The sequence below is a fragment of the Neodiprion lecontei genome, chromosome 5, assembly GCF_021901455.1.
Source record: "Neodiprion lecontei isolate iyNeoLeco1 chromosome 5, iyNeoLeco1.1, whole genome shotgun sequence".
NCBI classification, from domain to species: Eukaryota; Metazoa; Arthropoda; class Insecta; order Hymenoptera; family Diprionidae; genus Neodiprion; species Neodiprion lecontei.
This window is the reverse complement of record NC_060264.1, coordinates 6066923-6086841: the sequence shown is the minus strand read 5'-3', so window position 1 is coordinate 6086841 and position 19919 is coordinate 6066923. Positions and strand designations below refer to the sequence as shown.

The window sequence follows — 19919 nt, the reverse complement described above, 5'->3', positions numbered from 1 at the left end:
TCGATCGCTCTGATTTGATTTGTTTTGTAATATGTTATAGTAGACTAAAAACTAAGCAACACATCTTTTTTTTATCTGGCGCTAAACACTTTAAGGGGGTGAAACCACCACCCAAAGTAAGGCATGTCAAGGAGTGATTTGGCAGTTTCACCCACAAGAACATCATATTTCTTAACCAATTCAACTGGAAAGGAAGAACACTGCCAAATTTCCACTTGAAATCCCTTACTTTGGATGGTAGTCTCACCCCCCTTAAAGTGTTTAATGGCAGATAAAAAAAAAATACATGTCGCTTGATTTTTAGTCGACTATAACATGTACAAACTTGGCACTTGCAGATTCACGTCAACTAAGTTGACGGGTTTTGCAATTGAAATAGAATGAAAATCGTTCAACGTTAACATAAGTAGTTTGGCAGGATAAACCTGATCAGTTGCGAATATGAATTAACGCCAATTTTTTTTCTCGTTGATATAAGCAGATCTCACCACGTATCTGTGCGAAAGATCTTTGAGCCGCAAAGTAGAAAAACAGTAATAGGGCAAAACGCTCCGTTTTGGTCGTTTTTGAGAATGTATACTGATGCTGAGGCTGACTTAATCATGTCAGCCTTAACTATACCTAAGTATATCTGCCATAGCACAAGCGTTACCGCGGTAATTGTTTTGTCATAATGCTTTCTTTGTTTTATTAAAAATGACTCCACACTCTTTGTCTTCGGAATATTGACAGCTTTTTATCTAACACCTAAGAAGTATATATTTTCTCCAACATTTTTCACATTGTTTGAACAAGCATATTGTTCGAAACATCGAGAATGACACACGCGTACAATATTCTTTGCTCATACGATCTCGAAGTATTGAAACAATTTATGATAAGCCTTACATAAATTTAAAAACTACGAGAATGAGATGTGTCGCTTATTAAATAAAAAGGCTTTGCATGTTCTCATCAAAAACTTCATAAAACAAGTTATGAACTAAAGATGCCAAATTTATTCGACAATATTCGCTTCGTTTTCTCAAATATTTGTCCGTGGTGAGGACGGTTGGATCGGAAGTTTGTTTTTTTGATTGTTGACTATTCAATCTTATACTTCGCATAATACAAAAGTTAATTATAATTATAATTATCTGATCTTATGTTTGGAGCAGGCTACGAGATTTTCGTAAACTATTGGTGTAACATTTCATCGTGGTTTTGAGGTATCATTGTTCAACGGTAGTGGATATTGTTATTGTTCATGAAAGGAAAACAACTCCGTAACGTCATGCCGTTAGTTCAATATAGTCCGAATGACTTCTGAGGAAATTTCAAATTCCTATTTCGTTTCGCACAAATTGTACGTGAGTTGACTTATTTTTTCAACCGGAGTACCTTTATTTATTCAGTATCGTCTGAATAAAATGTATTTTCGTAACTAAATAAACTTGTCAACTGTATTTACTTTGAAAACGTAACAAAACATACAGCCACCGCTTACCATGAAAATGGAATAGACCAAAAAGGGGCCGTTGTTAGCCGAAGAGCTCATCGCTTTTTGCGTAAGGCACTATCGCACAGTACTGCAGGGTGCCAGATACTTTTGTTGATAATAAAATAACTTAATCAATTGCCCTCTATTATTTTTGTCGTACTCCAATAAAATCACAACATTTCTCACAGAATTGCGGAAATAGGTAGCTTTTTTTCTCAGAATTACCATTATTTTCTGTTACTGGGGTCGAGAGAGATTGAAAAAACGGCAAAAAAAAAACGATGCGGTTCGTCGGAAATCCTGTTTACAAGAAGTCCATCCTCTCACATACTGGCTTCTGAAAATAATCGAAAACTTTTTTATCAGTGCCAATATGTGCTTCCTAAGCGATTTTGCGATACTTTATCCAATTTTTTTGCGATGGCAAATGTACGAGGCACCACGTTTACTAACGATCGAGTCTAAGAATCAATAAGTTTTTGACAGGTATTGTTACATTAAGCCGATTTCGAGTACAGAAATCGAGGAATCAGAAGTTGGGGGAGAAATTCAAGGGTGAATTGATGATTGTTCATGGTTCTACTCGTGTATTTTGATAAGAAAGGACTATTGGCAAACAGTTGTAGTGACAAGCCCGTTCCGGCAACTAACTTTTCCTTAGTCATATCCTGATAGTGTTTAACAATGTTCTTATCAACGCAGACAGAACCAAGTTTATCCTTCAACGTACTTCACAAGACTGCTACGCATGCTACTTGACTTTTGTAGACTTGGTAAGCGTTCCATTCCGCCTCTATGCGATCAGCAGCAAGCTTGTAAGATTCCCAAAGGGCCGGGTTGACTTTATCCTTAATGAAATCGCATTCCATATTGATTTGCAATGCGACTCGTCTGTAAACCTCTAATACCTTGTCATTCAGGATCTGAAAACATGAAGATCAGAAACGTTGTACAAACTTTCTTTAAGAGTGCGACGTACGCCTGACGTCCAAAACTCGTATGTGCCAATTCTGGTCAAGTTACCTCGTTGCGAACTTCCAATCCGTATATATCGTAATAGGACCATACAGAATTCCACCCTGCCAAAAATATCGAACCCGTATACGCGTAAATGTTCGAGGAAATCTCGTTCAACGTGGCGTTGTAGTTCACGAACAGGCTATGGGGGGACAATGGACGCACTACAGGATTCAGCTGTAGATTTGGCATCGGCAAGGGCGGCAGCGGCTGCAACGGGATTCATTTACGTAAACCTAAATTGCTCGTTAAATCTTTCGCAGAATTGTTCTGTGATCTGCGAACGTAAAAAGTTAGCTTTTCGTACACCGACGGAAACTTGAGGACGATGTTGTCGTTACGCCTCATTTTAGTTACGAGTTGTAGACATAAATTATCCCAACATCTATTCCTCGCGTATTAATTGATTCTAACGAATTACTAACGAAAGTATCGTTATTCAGATTCATCTTCTATCGCTTACCGGCTGCACGGGAATTCCAGGTCCAGGTGACAGTGATAAGAATTCTTGAAACTGCATCGCAATCCGATTCATGACGTCTTCGATTTTACAGACTCCCTCGACACCCTGATTCGTGCCCATCATTTGAATCGACCACTGCCATTCGTTGGCGAGCTCGTTAATAACGTCTATTAGAACCTTACCCTGAATTTTCGCCTGTGGGCATGGAAAGATAATCGGAATGTTGTTCACTTTGGGAGTGAACCGTGTTTATTTGATCACAATTAACATGTGACACACTTTAACATACGCACGAGTAAAGCGCTATTTTTGCGATAAAAAATGTATGTATAATATATTTGACCCGTGTGATAAGCCGTAACGAATTTCAATTTACGAAGAACGTCATGCTTCAATCAGAACCAGCGATAGCTCATAGTTATCGAACATCGATTTACGAAGAGGAAACCTACAGCAAGGAAAAACAAATTGCTTTTGATTTGCTCTTCGTCGAAAGCTTGAAAACTTAAAGTTCGACATGCAAAATTCTGACTCGCTCGCGTGCCGTTGTCAACCGACGACTAAAATTTTACACATTCGACAGATGCAAGTATACGATACCTGTTCGTAAACATTCATTACTAAAGACCGGCCGTAGGCCCCGGCTGCTTCTGCATAATTAATCTGAAATATACCGGCCAAGTGATCATCTGCTTCCAAAGTTGGTACAGGAAGGCTTAGTGCGCCTTTTGTGAACGTTCTTGCTAAAACAGTCGTGTCGAGTACGTCAACGGGTTCTGCAATTCAAATGGCTAGAATAAAATTTGTTAAATACTGATCAGCCGTGAATATGAATTATGTTCAATCTTTCGTTTTATTTGATGTAAGCAAAACTCACCGCATATCTGTGCGAAAGATCCTTGAGCCGCGAAGCAGAAACAGAGTACTGCGGCGAAACGCTCCATTTTGGTCGTTTTTTAGAACGTATACTGATGCTGAATATCTTATTACGTCAGTCTTATGTACTTGCTGTGGAAAAAAGTATTACCAGTAAGATCATTTTTTATTACGATTTTTTTTCTTTTCCGCATTTTGTTTTGTATTAAAATAGGTTCAACAACCACTCCTTGTCTGTGGAATATCGACAGCTTGTTCATACCTTTGACACAAGCTTATTATTGAAAACACCTTGAATGACATGCACGCGATATTCTTTGCTCAAATGATGTAAAACAAGTGAAATAATTTGTCGTATTTGTTTGATAAATTTAAAAATTACGAGAGCGAGGCATATTGTTTACATTCGCAATGCCTCGCGTATTTTTTTCCAAGAGCTTCATCAAACGAGTTTCGAACTGTGTAGATCGAAATTTTTCTATCGAAATAACGTTTTTATCTTTTAAATCTATATCAGCATCAAGACAATCGGATTGAAAAATCTGTAATTGCATCAGTTTGTCATTTACAACTCCTCGTTGATTTTGACGTAGATTGGTGAAAAAAAATATATCCAAAACAGTCCTATTTTGGATTTCATTTGACAATATTCTAAATGAATCACATTGAAAATCATCAAGATTGGAAGGAAGAATTCACTACAGCCAATCGCTAAACATTACGCATATATCAATTGTATATCAATAAAGATAAATTGGTCAATTTGGTTGATTTTGATCAGGCCAACTTAAAAATTTATGGCCGGGATATGTTTTGAGCCCATAAGACTTTAAGAGATAAAAGTTTGTTTATTATATTTATTTCCTCATTAAAATCACTGAAAAAATACACTACCGATCAATTCCAAAATTCAGTTAGTTCTAAGTTAACGTCACGAAAATCTGCGTCGATTGAGGCCGAAGTCATAAAAATTCGTGGTTCCGTCCTCGAGGCATCATCTTTATTACTTCTTTTTTGATATTGTTATTCAAGTAACTCGCAAGCAGCTGGACTAAAGCGATTTCAAATTTTGGCAGTTGCAGGCTAAGAAGGGCTATGTCGATTGAAACCAAGATCATTTAAATCCGCTCGTTTCCCTTCGATATATCGTCGAACAAAAATTCGTTACACACATATACAATCTCTAGATTTTCTAGACCTTAAAATGACGAGATCTAATGAAAATTCAACTTTTCATTCACGGGGTGATTATAATAATTCCCCCTTTTATTTTTCTTCCTCGAGAAAAGAAGAACGGAAAGTTAAAAAACACGAAAATATTCACATCAATTGTACTTTATAGCAGTTATCCAATGATTCAAAATGCTTGTTCATTAAACAAGACCGTTGGCTTCGTAACTAATGTATATTTTTCCGAGCTTAGTCAATTATATGCCATGAATTATTGAAAAACAAATATTGTACTGTCTGAAATCACAAACATGTATTGCACTTCGGCATTTTACTTTTACAGAGTGTAGAAATAATTTCAGCCATCGGCTGGGGTCCACATTAAAGAACAACGTACAATTGCGGCATTCCGTTTAAAGTATACTAGGTAGCATCTTATTTCTGCCCCTCGCATTTTTAATCGATTTCATTCACACGCGGACGAATGAAATTCGTTCAGCCGTAATACGAATCAGATATAATTTTTGCCCTTCAACAATAATTTATCTCGTAAACATCGGGCATCTAAATTTTCTGCGTCGTTCGGGAATTACATTTTCATTCGTACCCAAACCCTGTTGCACGATAACGGCCATGTTTTTTTTTCATACTCTGTCAAGTGGCGTAAAATATTATCCAAGTGCAATATTATTCTTTCCGCTTCTGTTTGTAAAAATATTGTCTCGTCAACGAGAATGTATACATGTATGTATAGGTATACTGTCGTATTACTCATTTGGCTGGTGAGCTTACGTTGGATGAGAATGCACGTACGTCATACCTGCATTTGACAGGCATCTTAGAAAAAACTGGCATGATTATTAAGATGTATATTGATGCTCGTGAGTAAATAATCCATCATGACAGCCTTGTATACGTATACCTGCTGTAGCACAAGTATCACTGACAAGCGAATATTATGATTTGTTACAACACGTTTTTGTTTTATTAAGTATGGTGTCATACTTCTCATCCTTGGAATGTTGACAGTATGTTTTACACCTCTGTCAAACATTTTTCACATTGTTTTAACAAGCCTATCGTTCAAAACATCAAGAATGACTTACGCACACAATTTTCTTTATTTAGACGACGTAGTACAGGTGGAACAATTTGTGATAAGTCTTATATAAATTTGAAAACTACGAGATTCAGATATGTCGTTTATTAAATAAGAATGTTTCGCACGTTCTCATAAAAAACTCATAAAACACGTTGTAAACTGAAGATGCTACATTTTTTCGGCTCATTAACGTTGTTTTTTTTTGAGATATTGACTCCAGTTGCAAACAGTTGATCGCAAGGTTGTTTTTTCTTAATTATGAATTATTCAATTGCGTGGAATTCACTTCATATTTGTTTACATACTAATGTGTTGCCATCTTCCTTTGCGACCGACGCCGAGTCTATTCGACGTGTCGTGTATATCTACAAATATCGAAGTTCGCGTATCTCAAACGCAAAAACAGCTCCATTCTATACGCAATTATAAACAAAATCACTCCAATGCATTTTCATTTTAGGTAGATACGAAGCGAATTATTTTACTGGTATACGGATATTTTTCACATCATATCCGAGTCTGCCATTTCAAATCCGGGAGTATTTTCCCTTCTTTCCCACTTTTCACGAAGAAATTGACAACCTTAAGCGCGACATCTTCGCGGTAAGAAAAGTGTCCCGTGAAAAAGTCCATGCTCTCGCACAACCACTTCTGAAAATGCTTGAAAACTTTTTTGTTTGTACCAATATGTGCTTTCTAAGCGATTTTGGAATTTTTTTCGGTACGACATTTTTTTGCGACGGCAAACGTATAAGGAACCACCTTTACTAACGATCGTGTCTAAGAATCAATAAGTTTTTGACAGGTATTGTTACATTAAGCCGATTTTGTGTACAGAAATCGAGGAATTGGGTGTTCGGGAATAAATTCAAGGGTGAATGAATGATCGTTCATGGTTCTAATCGTGTATTTTGACAAGAAAGGACTATTGGCAAACAGTTATAGTTACGAGCCCGTTCCGGAAACTAACTTTTCCCTAGTCATATGCTGATAGTGCTTAACAATGTTCTTATCAACGCAGACAGAACCAAGTTTATCCTTCAACGTACTTCACAGGACTGCTACGCATGCTACTTGACTTTTGTAGACTTGGTAAGCGTTCCATTCCGCCTCTATGCGATCAGCAGCACGTTTGTAAGATTCCCAAATGGCCGGGTTGATTTTATCCTCAATGAAATCGCATTCCATATTGATTTGCAATGCGACTCGTCTGTAAACCTCTAATACCTTGTCATTCAGGATCTGAAAACATGAAGATCAGAAAGTAGTTTGTGACAATCCGCACGATTATATGAGCTTTTACGTTGTATGAACTTTCATTCAAGGTGCGACGTACGCGGCACGTTCAAAATCTATGTGCCATTTTTTGTCAACTTACCTCATTGCGACTTTGCATTCCGAAGATATCGTAATAGGACCATGCAGTATTCCACCCCGATAACAATATCAAATCCATGTACGCGTAGACGTTCGAGGAAATCTCGTACAACGTGGCGTTGTAATTCACGAACAGGCTTTGGGGCGACAATGGACGCACTACAGGATTCAGCTGTACATTTGGTATCGGCAAGGGCGGCAGCGGCTGCAACGGGATTCATTTACGTAATCCTAAATTGCTCGTTAAATCTTTCGCAGAATTGTTCTGTGATCTGCGAACGTAAAAAGTTAGCTTTTCGTACACCGACGGAAACTTGAGGACGATGTTGTCGTTACGCCTCATTTTAGTTACGAGTTGTAGACATAAATTATCCCAACATCTATTCCTCGCGTATTAATTGATTCTAACGAATTACTAACGAAAGTATCGTTATTCAGATTCACCTTCTATCGCTTACCGGTTGCACGGGAATTCCAGGTCCAGGTGACAGTGATAAGAATTCTTGAAACTGCATCGCAATCCGATTCATGACGTCTTCGATTTCACAGACTCCCTCGACACCCTGATTCGTGCGCATCATTTGAATCGACCACTGCCATTCGTTAGCGAGCTCGTTAATATCGTCTATTAGAACCTTACCCTGAATTCTCGCCTGTGGGCATGCAAAGATATTGGAATGTTTGTTCACTTTGGGAGTAAATTGTGTCCATTTCAGCTCATTAACATGTCAGACGTCAAGCCAATTTTTGCAATGGAAATAAATGTTTATTATTTTTACTCCGTGTGATGCAATAACGATTAATAATTTATGAAGAACCGTATGTTTTCAAACGGGTCCGCCGGTTATTACGAATTTCATTTCAGCTGTCCGGTCAGTACTACCTCTAGCTCACAGTTACCGAATATCGCTGTACGAAAAGTAAAAAATTACAACGAAGATCCGCAAGTTGCGCGTGATTTACTCGTCGCGAAAAGCGTAAAAACTCAGAATTCGGCATGCGAAAGGTTGATTCGGTCGCTTCAATCGACAAAGAAAATATTTTTTTCGACATGCGCGCATGAAATATGCTCATTTCGAGCGTGGACTTCATTACCTTCCCAGGGTGGTTATGAAAAAAAAAAAAAGAAAGGAAACTGAATGATTTTCTTCAGCAGTAATTTTTCTCTCAATTGACTCATACAACTCGAATCAAATATGAAACGTAATTATTTTATTTCGCCCTACATGCATTTGTTGGAAAAAGCACGGTGTGCAACAGGCAGGAGGGAGGGGGGATATACTATCTTTCGTAAGATGATGGTGAACTTGGTTACTAATACTTTGGTAATAATGTAAGTATACGATACCTGTTCGTAAACATTAGTTACTAAAGACCGGCCGTAAATTACGACTGCTTGTGTCAAAGTATCCCGAAATCCAGCCGCCGTGCAATCATTTATTTCCAAATTTGGCACCGGAAAGCTTTCTGCGCCCACTGCGAACTCGGCGGGTAAAAGGTTCAAGTCGGTTGAGTCAATGGGTTCTGCAATTAAAATAGAACAAGGCTCGTCGAGCGTAGAGAAAAATAATTTAGAATGATGTGCTTGATGAGTTGTGAATATGAATTAACTTCAAGGGGGTATTATTGTCCAGAAATTTGGAAACTTTGATTTTTTATTGCATATTATTATAGCTACATCTTTTAGGAATATTTTGGCACAAAGCCTGTGTCGAATTTCGAAAATTTTCAAAAGTTATGAGCATTTGAATGAAACAATGTAATACGGTGCGCGTCTCAACAGAGCCGAGCTTAAGGTTGGAAAAATTAGCCAATGAGGAAACTGCGGATGCCGCAGAAGGCCGCGGAATTCCCCAGGTATGGTCGATTAAGGATAAGTAAGATTTCCATCTCATCTGGCACAGAAATCAACGTCAAAAACGAGGTGAAAACTTTGAGGGGGCGTCCTAGTCGATTTCGACGTTGCGCATATCTCCAAATAGAGAAACACATTTTTGATGCAGAAATAAAGATATGACATGAATTCTACCAATTTACTACCGCTTTTTCGTAGAATCCGTGCCATTTATTTATTTCTGCGTCAAATGAAAATGCGTTAGAGTGTTTTTGTTCAGAATTGTGTGTAGAATGGGGCTGTTAAGCCTTTTTTCGCGTTTGAGGTACGTGGGCTTCGATATTTGAAGATATAATATATAGTTCAAAGTCCAAACTTATCCGCGCGTCCCCTTAAACGCGTTTATCTCAAAAGTACATTTTTCAATCTGGTTGACATAAAACCTCGAGTTCTATTCAACCGATTGACTTTCAAGTTTGTAACAGACCTCCAGTACATATCCCTCTGTAGACCACATATCTGGTATTGCGAAATTATTATTAATACTATTTAAAAAAAAAAAATCAAAAACATGGAAAAAAGTAAAGTGAAAAATTATCCTTCTCTTCAGACAGTCACCATTTTTTTATTCGACATTTTTTTTCTCGAAGCCATCTACGGCCTTTGAGTATACGTAGACTAAGTATAAGGTTCGTCGAATCGACAGGATCTGCAATTGAACTTGAAGGACGATTGTTAAACGCTGAAGTCAACAGTCTGGCACGATGTATCTGATCAGCTGCGAATATGAATCAGCATGAATTTGTCATTCTCTTTGATATTAGCCGGACTTACCGCATATCTCTGCGAAAGATGTTTGAGCCGCGATCAGGAAGAAGCACAGTATTGCGGCACAGCGCCGCATTTTGCACGATTACCGCGATGTAGATATACTGATGCTGAGAATTCAATTATGTCCATATACTTATGTATATATACCTCCCGCAGTTCATATATTATTCAAGGTGACCATTTTGTCGTAATGCTTTTTTTGTTTTACACTTAACACACACGTTCTTCCGAACATTTTTCACATTGTTTGAACAAGCATATTATCAGAAACATCGAGAATGACACACGCATACATCATTCTTTGCTCGTACGATCTCGAAGAAGTGAAACAATTTGTGATAAGCCTTATATAAATTTAAAAACTACGAGAATGAGATGTGTTGTTTATTAAATAAGAATGCTTTGCATTCTCACGTCAAAACCTTCATAAAACAAGTTATGCACTGAAGATGCCAAATTTTTTCGCCAAATTGGCTTCGTTTTTTCAAATGTTTGCTCGAGGTGAGGATGGCCGAATCGGAAGTTTATTTTTCTCAATTATTAATTATTGAAGTTTATACTTCGCGTGATGTAAAAAGTTGATTACAATTGTAATTATATGATCCTATGTTTGGAGCAGGCTGCGAGACTTGCGTTAAGCGTAGGTGTAACGTTTCACCGTCGTTTCGAGAATGAAAATGTCGATACTCTTCATTTCAATTATCGGTTGTAGATATAAATTATCCCAACATCGATTCCTCGCGTATTAATTGATTCTAACGAATTACTAACGAAAGTATCGTTATTCAGATTCATCTTCTATCGCTAACCGGTTGCACGGGAATTCCAGGTCCAGGTGACAGTGATAAGAATTCTTGAAACTGCATCGCGATCCGGTTCATGACGTCTTCGATTTTACAGACTCCCTCGACACCCTGATTCGTGCCCATCATTTGAATCGACCATTGCCATTCGTTAGCGAGCTCGTTAATAACGTCTATTAGTACCACACCCTGAGTTTTCGCCTGTGGGCATGGACAGATAATCGGAATGTTGTTCACTTTGGGAGTGAACCGTGTTTATTTGATCACAATTAACATGTGACACACTTTAACATACGCACGAGTAAAGCGCTATTTTTGCGATAAAACATGTATGTATAATATATTTGACCCGTGTGATAAGCGGTAACGAATTTTGATTTAGGAAGAACGTCATGCTTCAATCAGAACCAACGATAGCTCATAGTCATCGAACATCGATTTACGAAGAGGAAATCTACAGCAAGGAAAAACAAATTGCTTATGATTTGCTCTTCGTCGAAAGCTTGAAAACTTAAAGTTCGACATGCAAAATTCTGACCCGCTCGCGTGCCGTTGTCAACCGACGAATAAAATTTTACACATTCGACAAATGCAAGTATACGATACCTGTTCGTAAACATTCATTATTAAAGACCGGCCGTAGGCCCCGGCTACTTCTGCATAATTAATCTGAAATCTACTCGCCGAGTGATCATCTGCTTCCAAAATTGGCACCGGAAGACTTTCTGCGCCTTCTGTAAACGTTTTGGCTACAACGGTCAAGTCGAGTACGTCGACGGGTCCTGCAATTCAAATGGCTAGAATAAAATTTGCTAAACACTGAAACAAATAGCTTAAACCAGTTTGCCTGGTCACATGTGCGTATGAATTAACTTCAGTCTTTTGTTCTATTTGACGTAAACAACACTCATCTCATATCTATCCGTGTGTAAGATCTTTGAGCCTCAAAGCAGAAACAGAGGACTACGGCAAAATACCCAATTTTGATCGATTTTTATAACGTACACTGATGCTGACTACTTCGTCATATATTTATTGTGAAAAAAAGTATTATTAGAAACGTAATTGTTTTATTACGATGTTTCTTTTCTTTGTTGCTTTTCGTTCATAATAAAAATGGTTCAACATCCACTCCTTGTCTCTGGAATATCGACAGCTTGTTCATACCTTTGACACAAGCTTATTATTGAAAACACCTTGAATGACATGCACGCGATATTCTTTGCTCAAATGATGTAAAACAAGTGAAATAATTTGTCGTGTTTGTTTGATAAATTTAAAAATTACGAGAGCGAGGCATATTGTTTACATTCGCAATGCCTCGCGTATTTTTTTCCGAGAGCTTCATCATACGAGTTTCGAACTATGTAGATCGAAATTTTTGTCCATAAAAACAAAAATTTATGCACTTCTCAGCGAAGAGGAGCCGTCTTGATTTGCAACTCAGATCATTCAAATCTGTTCTTTTGATCTTGAAATATCACCGGAGAACACGGAAAACGGTCGGAACGGCATCTAGTAAAGTTCAACTTTTCATTCTTGGGGTAGTTATAATAATTTTCCCTTTAATTTTATTTCTCTGAGAAAAGAAAAGCAAGCAGCTGGAAAACACGAAAATATCCACATCGATTGTACTTTATAGCAGTTATCCAATGATTCAAAATGCTTCTTCATTAAACAAGACCGTTGGCTTCGTAACTAATGTATATTTTTCCGAGCTTAGTCAATTATATGCCATGAATTATTGAAAAACAAATATTTTACTGTCTGAAATCACAAATATGTATTGCACTTCGGCATTTTACTTTTACAGAGTGTAGAAATAATTTCAGCCATCGGCTGGGGTCCACATTAAAGAACAACGTACAATTGCGGCATTCCGTTTAAAGGATAGGTAGCATCTTATTTCTGCCCCTCGCATTTTTAATCGATTTCATTCACACGCGAACGAATGAAATTCGTTCAGCCGTAATACGAATCAGATTTAATTTTTGTTCTTCAACAATAATTCATCTCGTAAACATCGGGCATCTAAATTTTCTGCGTTGTTCAGGAATTACATTTTCATTCGTATTCAAACCCTGTTACACGATAACGGCCATGTTTTTTTTTCATACTCTGTCAAGTGGCGAGAAATATCATACAGGTGCGATGTTATTCTTCTTCTGTTTGTCAAAATGTTGTCTCGTCAACGAGAGTCATGAGTATTAGGGTATGCCAAAAAAACATTTTTCTTTCAAAGGCGCATCAAAATTTCGGTAGAGCATCTCAAATAGAATATCTTAACCAAATATGACCTCTTAAAGTTAATGTTTAGAGCTGCCTTTTTTATTTTTTCCATTTTCCATTCAAATAACGCTTAAAAAAAATCGAAAACTTTTTTAATTTTTTGCTCTCGTAAACGTCTTGACTTACAAACTATCTAAATATAGATTCTTATAGGGAATTTCACGCTCTATCAAAAAGTAAAAATTTTTTTCTTATGGCACATCCTAATGGGTATACCGTTGTATTACTTTTGCAATACTTTTCTTTCTTTGTCAACACTTGACTAGCGGGCTTACGTTGAATGAAAAAACATGTACACACGCTATACCTGCATTTATTATTACAGCTACATGCATGTAAAAAAAACCCGACATAATGTGTTACGCCTACATATATACATGCGGTTGAATTTATTAGGTTTCTCCATGTTATTTGTTTTTATTATCGGTGGGTTTACGCTGTATGAAAAAACATTCATGTAATACTTGCACTTATTATCACAGCTACTTGCACCTTAAAAAAACCCGACACATAGTGTTACGCTCATAGGTAGACATGCGGTTGCATTTTCTTAGGTTTCTTTTTATCATTCTTTTATTATTGCAGCCGGGCTTATGCTGTATGAAAAAAAAATTCATGTAATACATACATTTATTATCACAGTATATCCATTAATACGTATACATTTATTACGGACAATATTACCACATTTGCAGAAAAAAAGATCTGAAAAATCTCGCGACTGATTTATTACCGATTTCAAAATTTACCGCTATGTATTTTTTCTTATATTCAGCTTCTTCAACTCATACGAATTAATTCTGCAGCGTGTGGTGTAGTTATTTTTAACGAAACCGCAGTACTAGAATTTTATATACATATTTCAAACCCATTATGATCATCATTTTCATTATCATGAAAATTTGTTCACTAAAATTTTACAGCAGAGTGATCGAAATATTCTATTCACACTTGCAAATTCTGCTGATTTCCATCACCTTGCCGCAAGGTGCTTGCTTAAGGGGGAAGTCTAATCAAAATCTTACCCCTTAAAATATTGTCGCTAAAAGATTATTGATTCTCTTTCATTGGATAGTCCTCGATAAGAATTAATGACATCGTGGAGTGAAGTAAGAATCGTATCATTGCTAAAGGCTCCCTGAAATCATTGTGTTTGAACGAATGACGTGAACAAAATTATAATCGAACTATCGTTCGGCGTAATTTACAGAATTCACTGAAATCACCAGCCCATGTAAAAATCGCGAATTCTGCTAGGAGATGCATTTTCAATTTGAGTTATGACGATAAAATGATAGGAAAATGATTTTTTTCCCATTATCTATGATGATAATGGGATGACTTTTTTTCCAAGCAGACATCCGATGCACTGCAGTAATTCGAGTAGAAATTTCAATACATCCAGGATTAGGAACTCATCAGGCTTGTCCTGATCACGAATGTAACATGCGGTTCTAAACGTGCTTGATCAGGCCCTGATCGCAACTGGATTCGGGCCTCATCACGCGATTATCAGACTTTGCGATACGATTTATCAGATTCACTATTTTTTGAAATTACGTATCAGTCGATTGGTTTTATGGAGCATTCGACGTCAAGCGGACGGTTTTTTCAGTTAGATTCTCTGAACGTTGTGATAAGGTTAGATTCTTATCAGGGCTTTGAAATGACACGCTTACACAAATACATTTATAGCGTCAATGACCAAGATTTTTACGGAGCTAAAGCCATATGGTACTTATTAACGTTTTCGTGCAATGTTCGTTTCATATCAATTTTCATGCGAAACGCCGGAAGTAGAAAACGTATGGACTGCACGTTTTCGAAAGTACTTTTTTTGCTCCGTTGAATGAGAATGTCCATTCTTTTCTCAAGGCAACGGAAGATCGTGAAAATACACTGTGTAGTCTTCAGTAATATTTTTTCTGAATTTGGGCCGGGTTTAATAATTGCAAAAAAATCTGAAACATTACTTTAAACTCTAGATTTCATCCACCCAAAGGACATTTTGGGCAGTCAATGGTTTGCACGTCAAAATCTGGTTTTCAGTTCGGCATGTTTCAAAATCTACTCGTGATTGCTATTCGATTACGTATAAAATTCGAGTTTTACTTTTGAAAAATTGCACAAAATACTATTTATTTTCATTTTCAATAGTTTATGCATTAATTTTTCAGCATTTCCCAAAGAACATCCGATCTTATCTTTGTGATTGAGTGCCCAGAATGTCCTTTGGAGAGGGTTTGAAGTGATTTTTGAGATTTCTTTGGAATTTTTATACCCGGCAAGTTTGGATAAAATGTAATTGAAGAATAGAAAGTATATTTTCACAATCTTCCGTTGCGTTGAGAGAAGAATGGATATTCTCATTCAAAAGAGCAGAAAAAGTACTTCAGAAAACGCGCAGTCTGTGCATTTTGTACTCTCGATGTTTTACAGGAAAATTGATGTAAAATGAACATTGTACAAAAACGTTAAAAAGCACCATTAACCAAAATTTTCTGAATAATTTCGAAACATTTCAACGGCCATGAGGTCGATGAAAAGTGGTGTATTAAACAGCATAAATAACGCTGTGAGTTAGATGAGAACAATAAGAAGTGCAATAACTTTTATAGCTGAATCGTGCAATATATTTATAATGTACTTTTTAACTATTATAGAAACCTTATATAGTTTATTTCTTACTTAACGATAATGTTTACTTTTTTGCCCCGATAAACGAAAGAGAAGAACATGAGGGATTCATATGCTAGTTTTTTCCTTCTTGACAGGTCAGAGAAGTGAACAGTATGATTGAGTCAGGAATAAAACATAGAGCGTTTGATTAATGTGTTTTGAAACAATAAGGAAGAAAGTGGCATGTAACATTTTATTTCTCGAAACAACAACGATAAGACACATGCGTATGATTGTTTGAGAAGAAATGTATAGGTATTCAAGTATAATATTATGCAAAAAGGCTTTACCTAATGTTCACAACAAGCAGATGAATTCGTGTCATTGTATGATTGTCTGCAGTCTCGTTTAGCTGCCTCACCGCAGTAATAATTGTTTGTGTTGTATACTTTTTATGAAAATTATCACGATGAATCGAAAAATATGACAAATACATAGTGCTGCGAACTTTTAAGTTAGATAGGCGCAAACAAGTTTCGACCGATTTAATACACCTGAAATAAATTTGCCGATAATGCAATCGTGAAGATGTGCATGAAGTGCGGGGGTTATTATATCATTTTATCAAATCAGCGAGGAGATCGCCAAAGTAACAAATTAGGATTGTTTCATTACGATTTATGCGGGGTCGTCGGTTTCAAACGCTTCGGAAGATTTGTATTTCAAAAATCGAAAGATATACGGGAAAAACTGCTGAACAAAACTTGGATGAATTCGAGGAGAAAAGATAATGCTTATATGGGCTGACTTGTGGATTATATCAGTTGCGATATTTTGCGATTCACGTCTGGTTATGTAAATGGAACACGCAGGTAGCTTGTGGATGAGTAACCGACGGCGTCATGGAATGAAAATTCAAAGACGTGAAAAAGAAATTTATTTGCATTTTTTTCTAATTTTCAATGAAGATTTTTCATTTTTTTTTCTTTTTTTTTCTTTTTTTTTGAAGTCTTGATTTTATTTTACCTCGAATTCGATATGAGATTGCACTTGTTGTCAGTGTAATTATGCCAGAAGAAAATTCTGATCAATTATTTCTGTTAACTCGCGAATTTCTTTTCTCATCTCGTACGTTCAAACTTTCCAATTTTGCATTTTGAATAAAATTCTTCAGGAAAGTTGAGCATCAATGAATATATATATGAGGAAGCTAAGGTGAAGGCAGAAAAATATAATCGTCTTTTTTGATCGCCCCAGGCGAATATCTTTAAGATTACAAGAGATGAGTTAAAACGTTTGATACAAAATCGCGAGGGTTTCGAAGAGGAAAGATGATGCTGATATGGGCCGATTTGTGAATTGCACCAGTTTCGAGATTTCTCGAGTACTTCGTGATTTTAAGTACGAAATGAATATTTTCACCACAATCGCCTGATAGCGGGTTTCAAGACAAATTCAAAAACGTCGCATCAATCCACATGGTTTGAAAAAACTAAGAATCGTGTTTTCGTGGTGATCAAGCGACTTCCATAGTCCCTTAAGCGCAAAAAAGTAATGAAACTTTGGGGTTGGTGCCTTGTCTCGAGCAAAATTATCGAGTACTTGAGTTAGTAAAAATTTTGAAAAACACGTTTTTATTTTCCTTACGTTTTTCAATTCGTCTTCAAACCCGCTCTCAGCCGGTCATAGTTAAAATACGTGTTCCTCGTCTAAAATCACAAATTACTCGAAAAATTTCAACAGTGGCGCAATCCAAAAATCAACTTATATTAGCATTATATTTTCCCCTTGAAACCCTTCAAGTTTTGAATCTAAGGTCTTGCTCGCATCTATTCTAGTTATCGAGATATTCGCCTGGGGTGATTAAAACAGACCACCCTTATAATAATTTAATTCATACTTCGAATAATTTCGAATTTTTTGGTATTTACGTTTTTGTATTTGTTTTCGATGCTGCTTTACGTGTTTCCTGTCTAAAATCGAACGCTACTCGCAGAATCTCGGATGTAGGGCAATCTATAAGTCAATATATATCAGCATTGCTGATTTTCCAAAACTCAAAACTCTACAAGTCTTCCATGAAAATTTCTCGTTCATCTCTTTCTATTTTTTAGACATTCGCGTGGGGTGATTAGAACCTAACCGTACTCTGAATAACTGAAGAACTGCAATGCGAAATCTTTGAACAGTCTTCAAATTTTCTTTCTTGCAACATTAATTTTATGTGGGATTTGTAATGGACGATGAACAGTGTGCCAAATTGATGCCAACAGAATTTTTATTATGAATACATTTTAATTCATGAAACTATCCACATTATACGTGGAACTCATTGTTTGCAGTTCTAGACAATATAAGTGTGAATATAATCGACGTGATAAAATTGTATTAGTGTTAATATAGATGCCCTGTATCTTCGTTATCATCTTACTGGCAATTGTTGCATTCGTATGCAATCGTTCTGATAAGCTGGCCAACGTTGTTGAATAATGCCCATGTTTCCGGATGAACGTAACGCTGAATCAAATCAGATTGCACAAAAATGCTATCCACCACTTGCGTGTAAGAGTTCAGTACTCGCCAATTCAGGATCTGAAAGATGTTCAATATCAGGAAAATTATCCGCATCTTCGTCCCTTATACCATGACCCAGTAGCGAATAATGAGCCGAAGGTACGCGTCATTAGGTTTGTAACTCACCTCACCACGCAGCTGCGCCTGTACATTTGCGAAATAGTTCCTCGCTCTAGCCCAGCCTGTCAGGTATATACCTTCTACGAATCCGTAGATGGCGGAAAACTGCTGATCGAGAACTTGGTTGAAAGTTACAAGAAGCTCGAATGCGGTCCGAGGCGTCGTTCTGCTCTCAGGCACTATTTGTTGTGCCGGCAATGTGCCGAGATCCTGCGATATGGGAACATACATGATTGTTCACACTGTAATCATTACGTGTTATTACGTAGTCATATGTTTTCCCGTCGGGTCTATCGGGAGCACGAATAACCTTTCTGATATTTATTAATTAGTAATTTTTTTCTACGTACATGAACGAGCGGGTATCGTATAAACTTACCGGTGTAGCGATCGCCACATTTCCAGGTGATAAGCTCAAGAATACCTGGCACTGTCTGATGATTGAGTTCAAATCTTCGTCCAAGCCAATTGGTTGTGGCAGCATGTTTGATTTTAACAGTTCAATCTTTGATTGTAAGTTGTCGCGGCAGTCCTCTACGTCTTCAATAAGTTCGTTACCCCGTTTCAACGCCTGAAGGTGAAAAATAAAAAAACGGATCAGCCAGGAATATGTAAATTGCGGTTAAATCAACGGTCCAAACGTTCATTTTTGGAGACAAATTTGCAAAATTGAGATACCTGATGATACAGTTTTGCCATTATGTAGATTCCATAGCTCACTGCAGATGCTTGAAATTTGTGTTCAAAAAATTCTCCCATTTTATCGCCAAGTTCAATGGATGGTGGCGGGTACCTGCTCGCTGCTGTGGCCCATTCATCGGCCAGGTAATCGATTGCCACCGAATTATTAAAGCCTGTAATATAAACCCAACATGGGTACGTATTTGTGAACAGAAAATGATGAACATCAAATGATTATGAAAATCGGGCGACTTACTGCATATTTTTGCCAAAGACTCCGCGGCCCAGAGCCCAACCAGCATTAGTGGAAGCCAATTCATTCTGTTCTGAGTGTCTGCCGAATACTGATGTTCCAAGTCAAGTTGCTTCAACTTTATATACCAATGGCAACGACGGTGATGTTATTTTTGTTAAAATAACATTCGAACAACGAAAATAAACTGCATATTAAGTAGGGTATTTACATACCTCAAGGTCATTTGAAGGGCTTCATTATTGTGAAATACTAACCCACGGAACAAACATGTAGTACCTAAGGTTGTCTTTGTGCAACAAAAATAAATATTGACGGACTATATGGCTTTATGGTGTGCCAGGTAACGCTGCTATACGTCCTTTCAAAACGATACTATACATGTTATTTTTTATTTTGGCTCTAACATTCGCCATATCGAATATGGGAT

The 19919-nt window shown here is 37.1% G+C and overlaps 3 protein-coding genes across 3 annotated transcripts; all 3 read right to left on the bottom strand.

Moving 5' to 3' along the window:
* Window positions 1–2050: 2050 nt before the first annotated feature.
* On the bottom strand, window positions 2051–3974 carry LOC107217466. The gene is made up of 5 exons (XM_046742372.1): window positions 3838–3974; window positions 3561–3736; window positions 2961–3155; window positions 2504–2707; window positions 2051–2403 (listed from the first exon to the last, which is right to left on the bottom strand). Exons 1-5 carry the CDS (start codon window positions 3902–3904, stop codon window positions 2212–2214), a joined length of 834 nt encoding a protein of 277 aa, XP_046598328.1. The 5' UTR covers window positions 3905–3974; the 3' UTR covers window positions 2051–2211.
* Window positions 3975–6997: 3023 nt separating this feature from the next.
* On the bottom strand, window positions 6998–10299 carry LOC107217467. The gene is made up of 5 exons (XM_015655004.2): window positions 10154–10299; window positions 8834–9009; window positions 7944–8138; window positions 7487–7690; window positions 6998–7350 (listed from the first exon to the last, which is right to left on the bottom strand). Exons 1-5 carry the CDS (start codon window positions 10221–10223, stop codon window positions 7159–7161), a joined length of 837 nt encoding a protein of 278 aa, XP_015510490.2. The 5' UTR covers window positions 10224–10299; the 3' UTR covers window positions 6998–7158.
* A 7822-nt stretch (window positions 10300–18121) lies between these two features.
* LOC107226457 lies at window positions 18122–19612 on the bottom strand. The gene is made up of 5 exons (XM_015667276.2): window positions 19493–19612; window positions 19234–19409; window positions 18935–19126; window positions 18562–18765; window positions 18122–18453 (listed from the first exon to the last, which is right to left on the bottom strand). Exons 1-5 carry the CDS (start codon window positions 19554–19556, stop codon window positions 18289–18291), a joined length of 801 nt encoding a protein of 266 aa, XP_015522762.2. The 5' UTR covers window positions 19557–19612; the 3' UTR covers window positions 18122–18288.
* Between the last annotated feature and the right edge of the window lie 307 nt (window positions 19613–19919).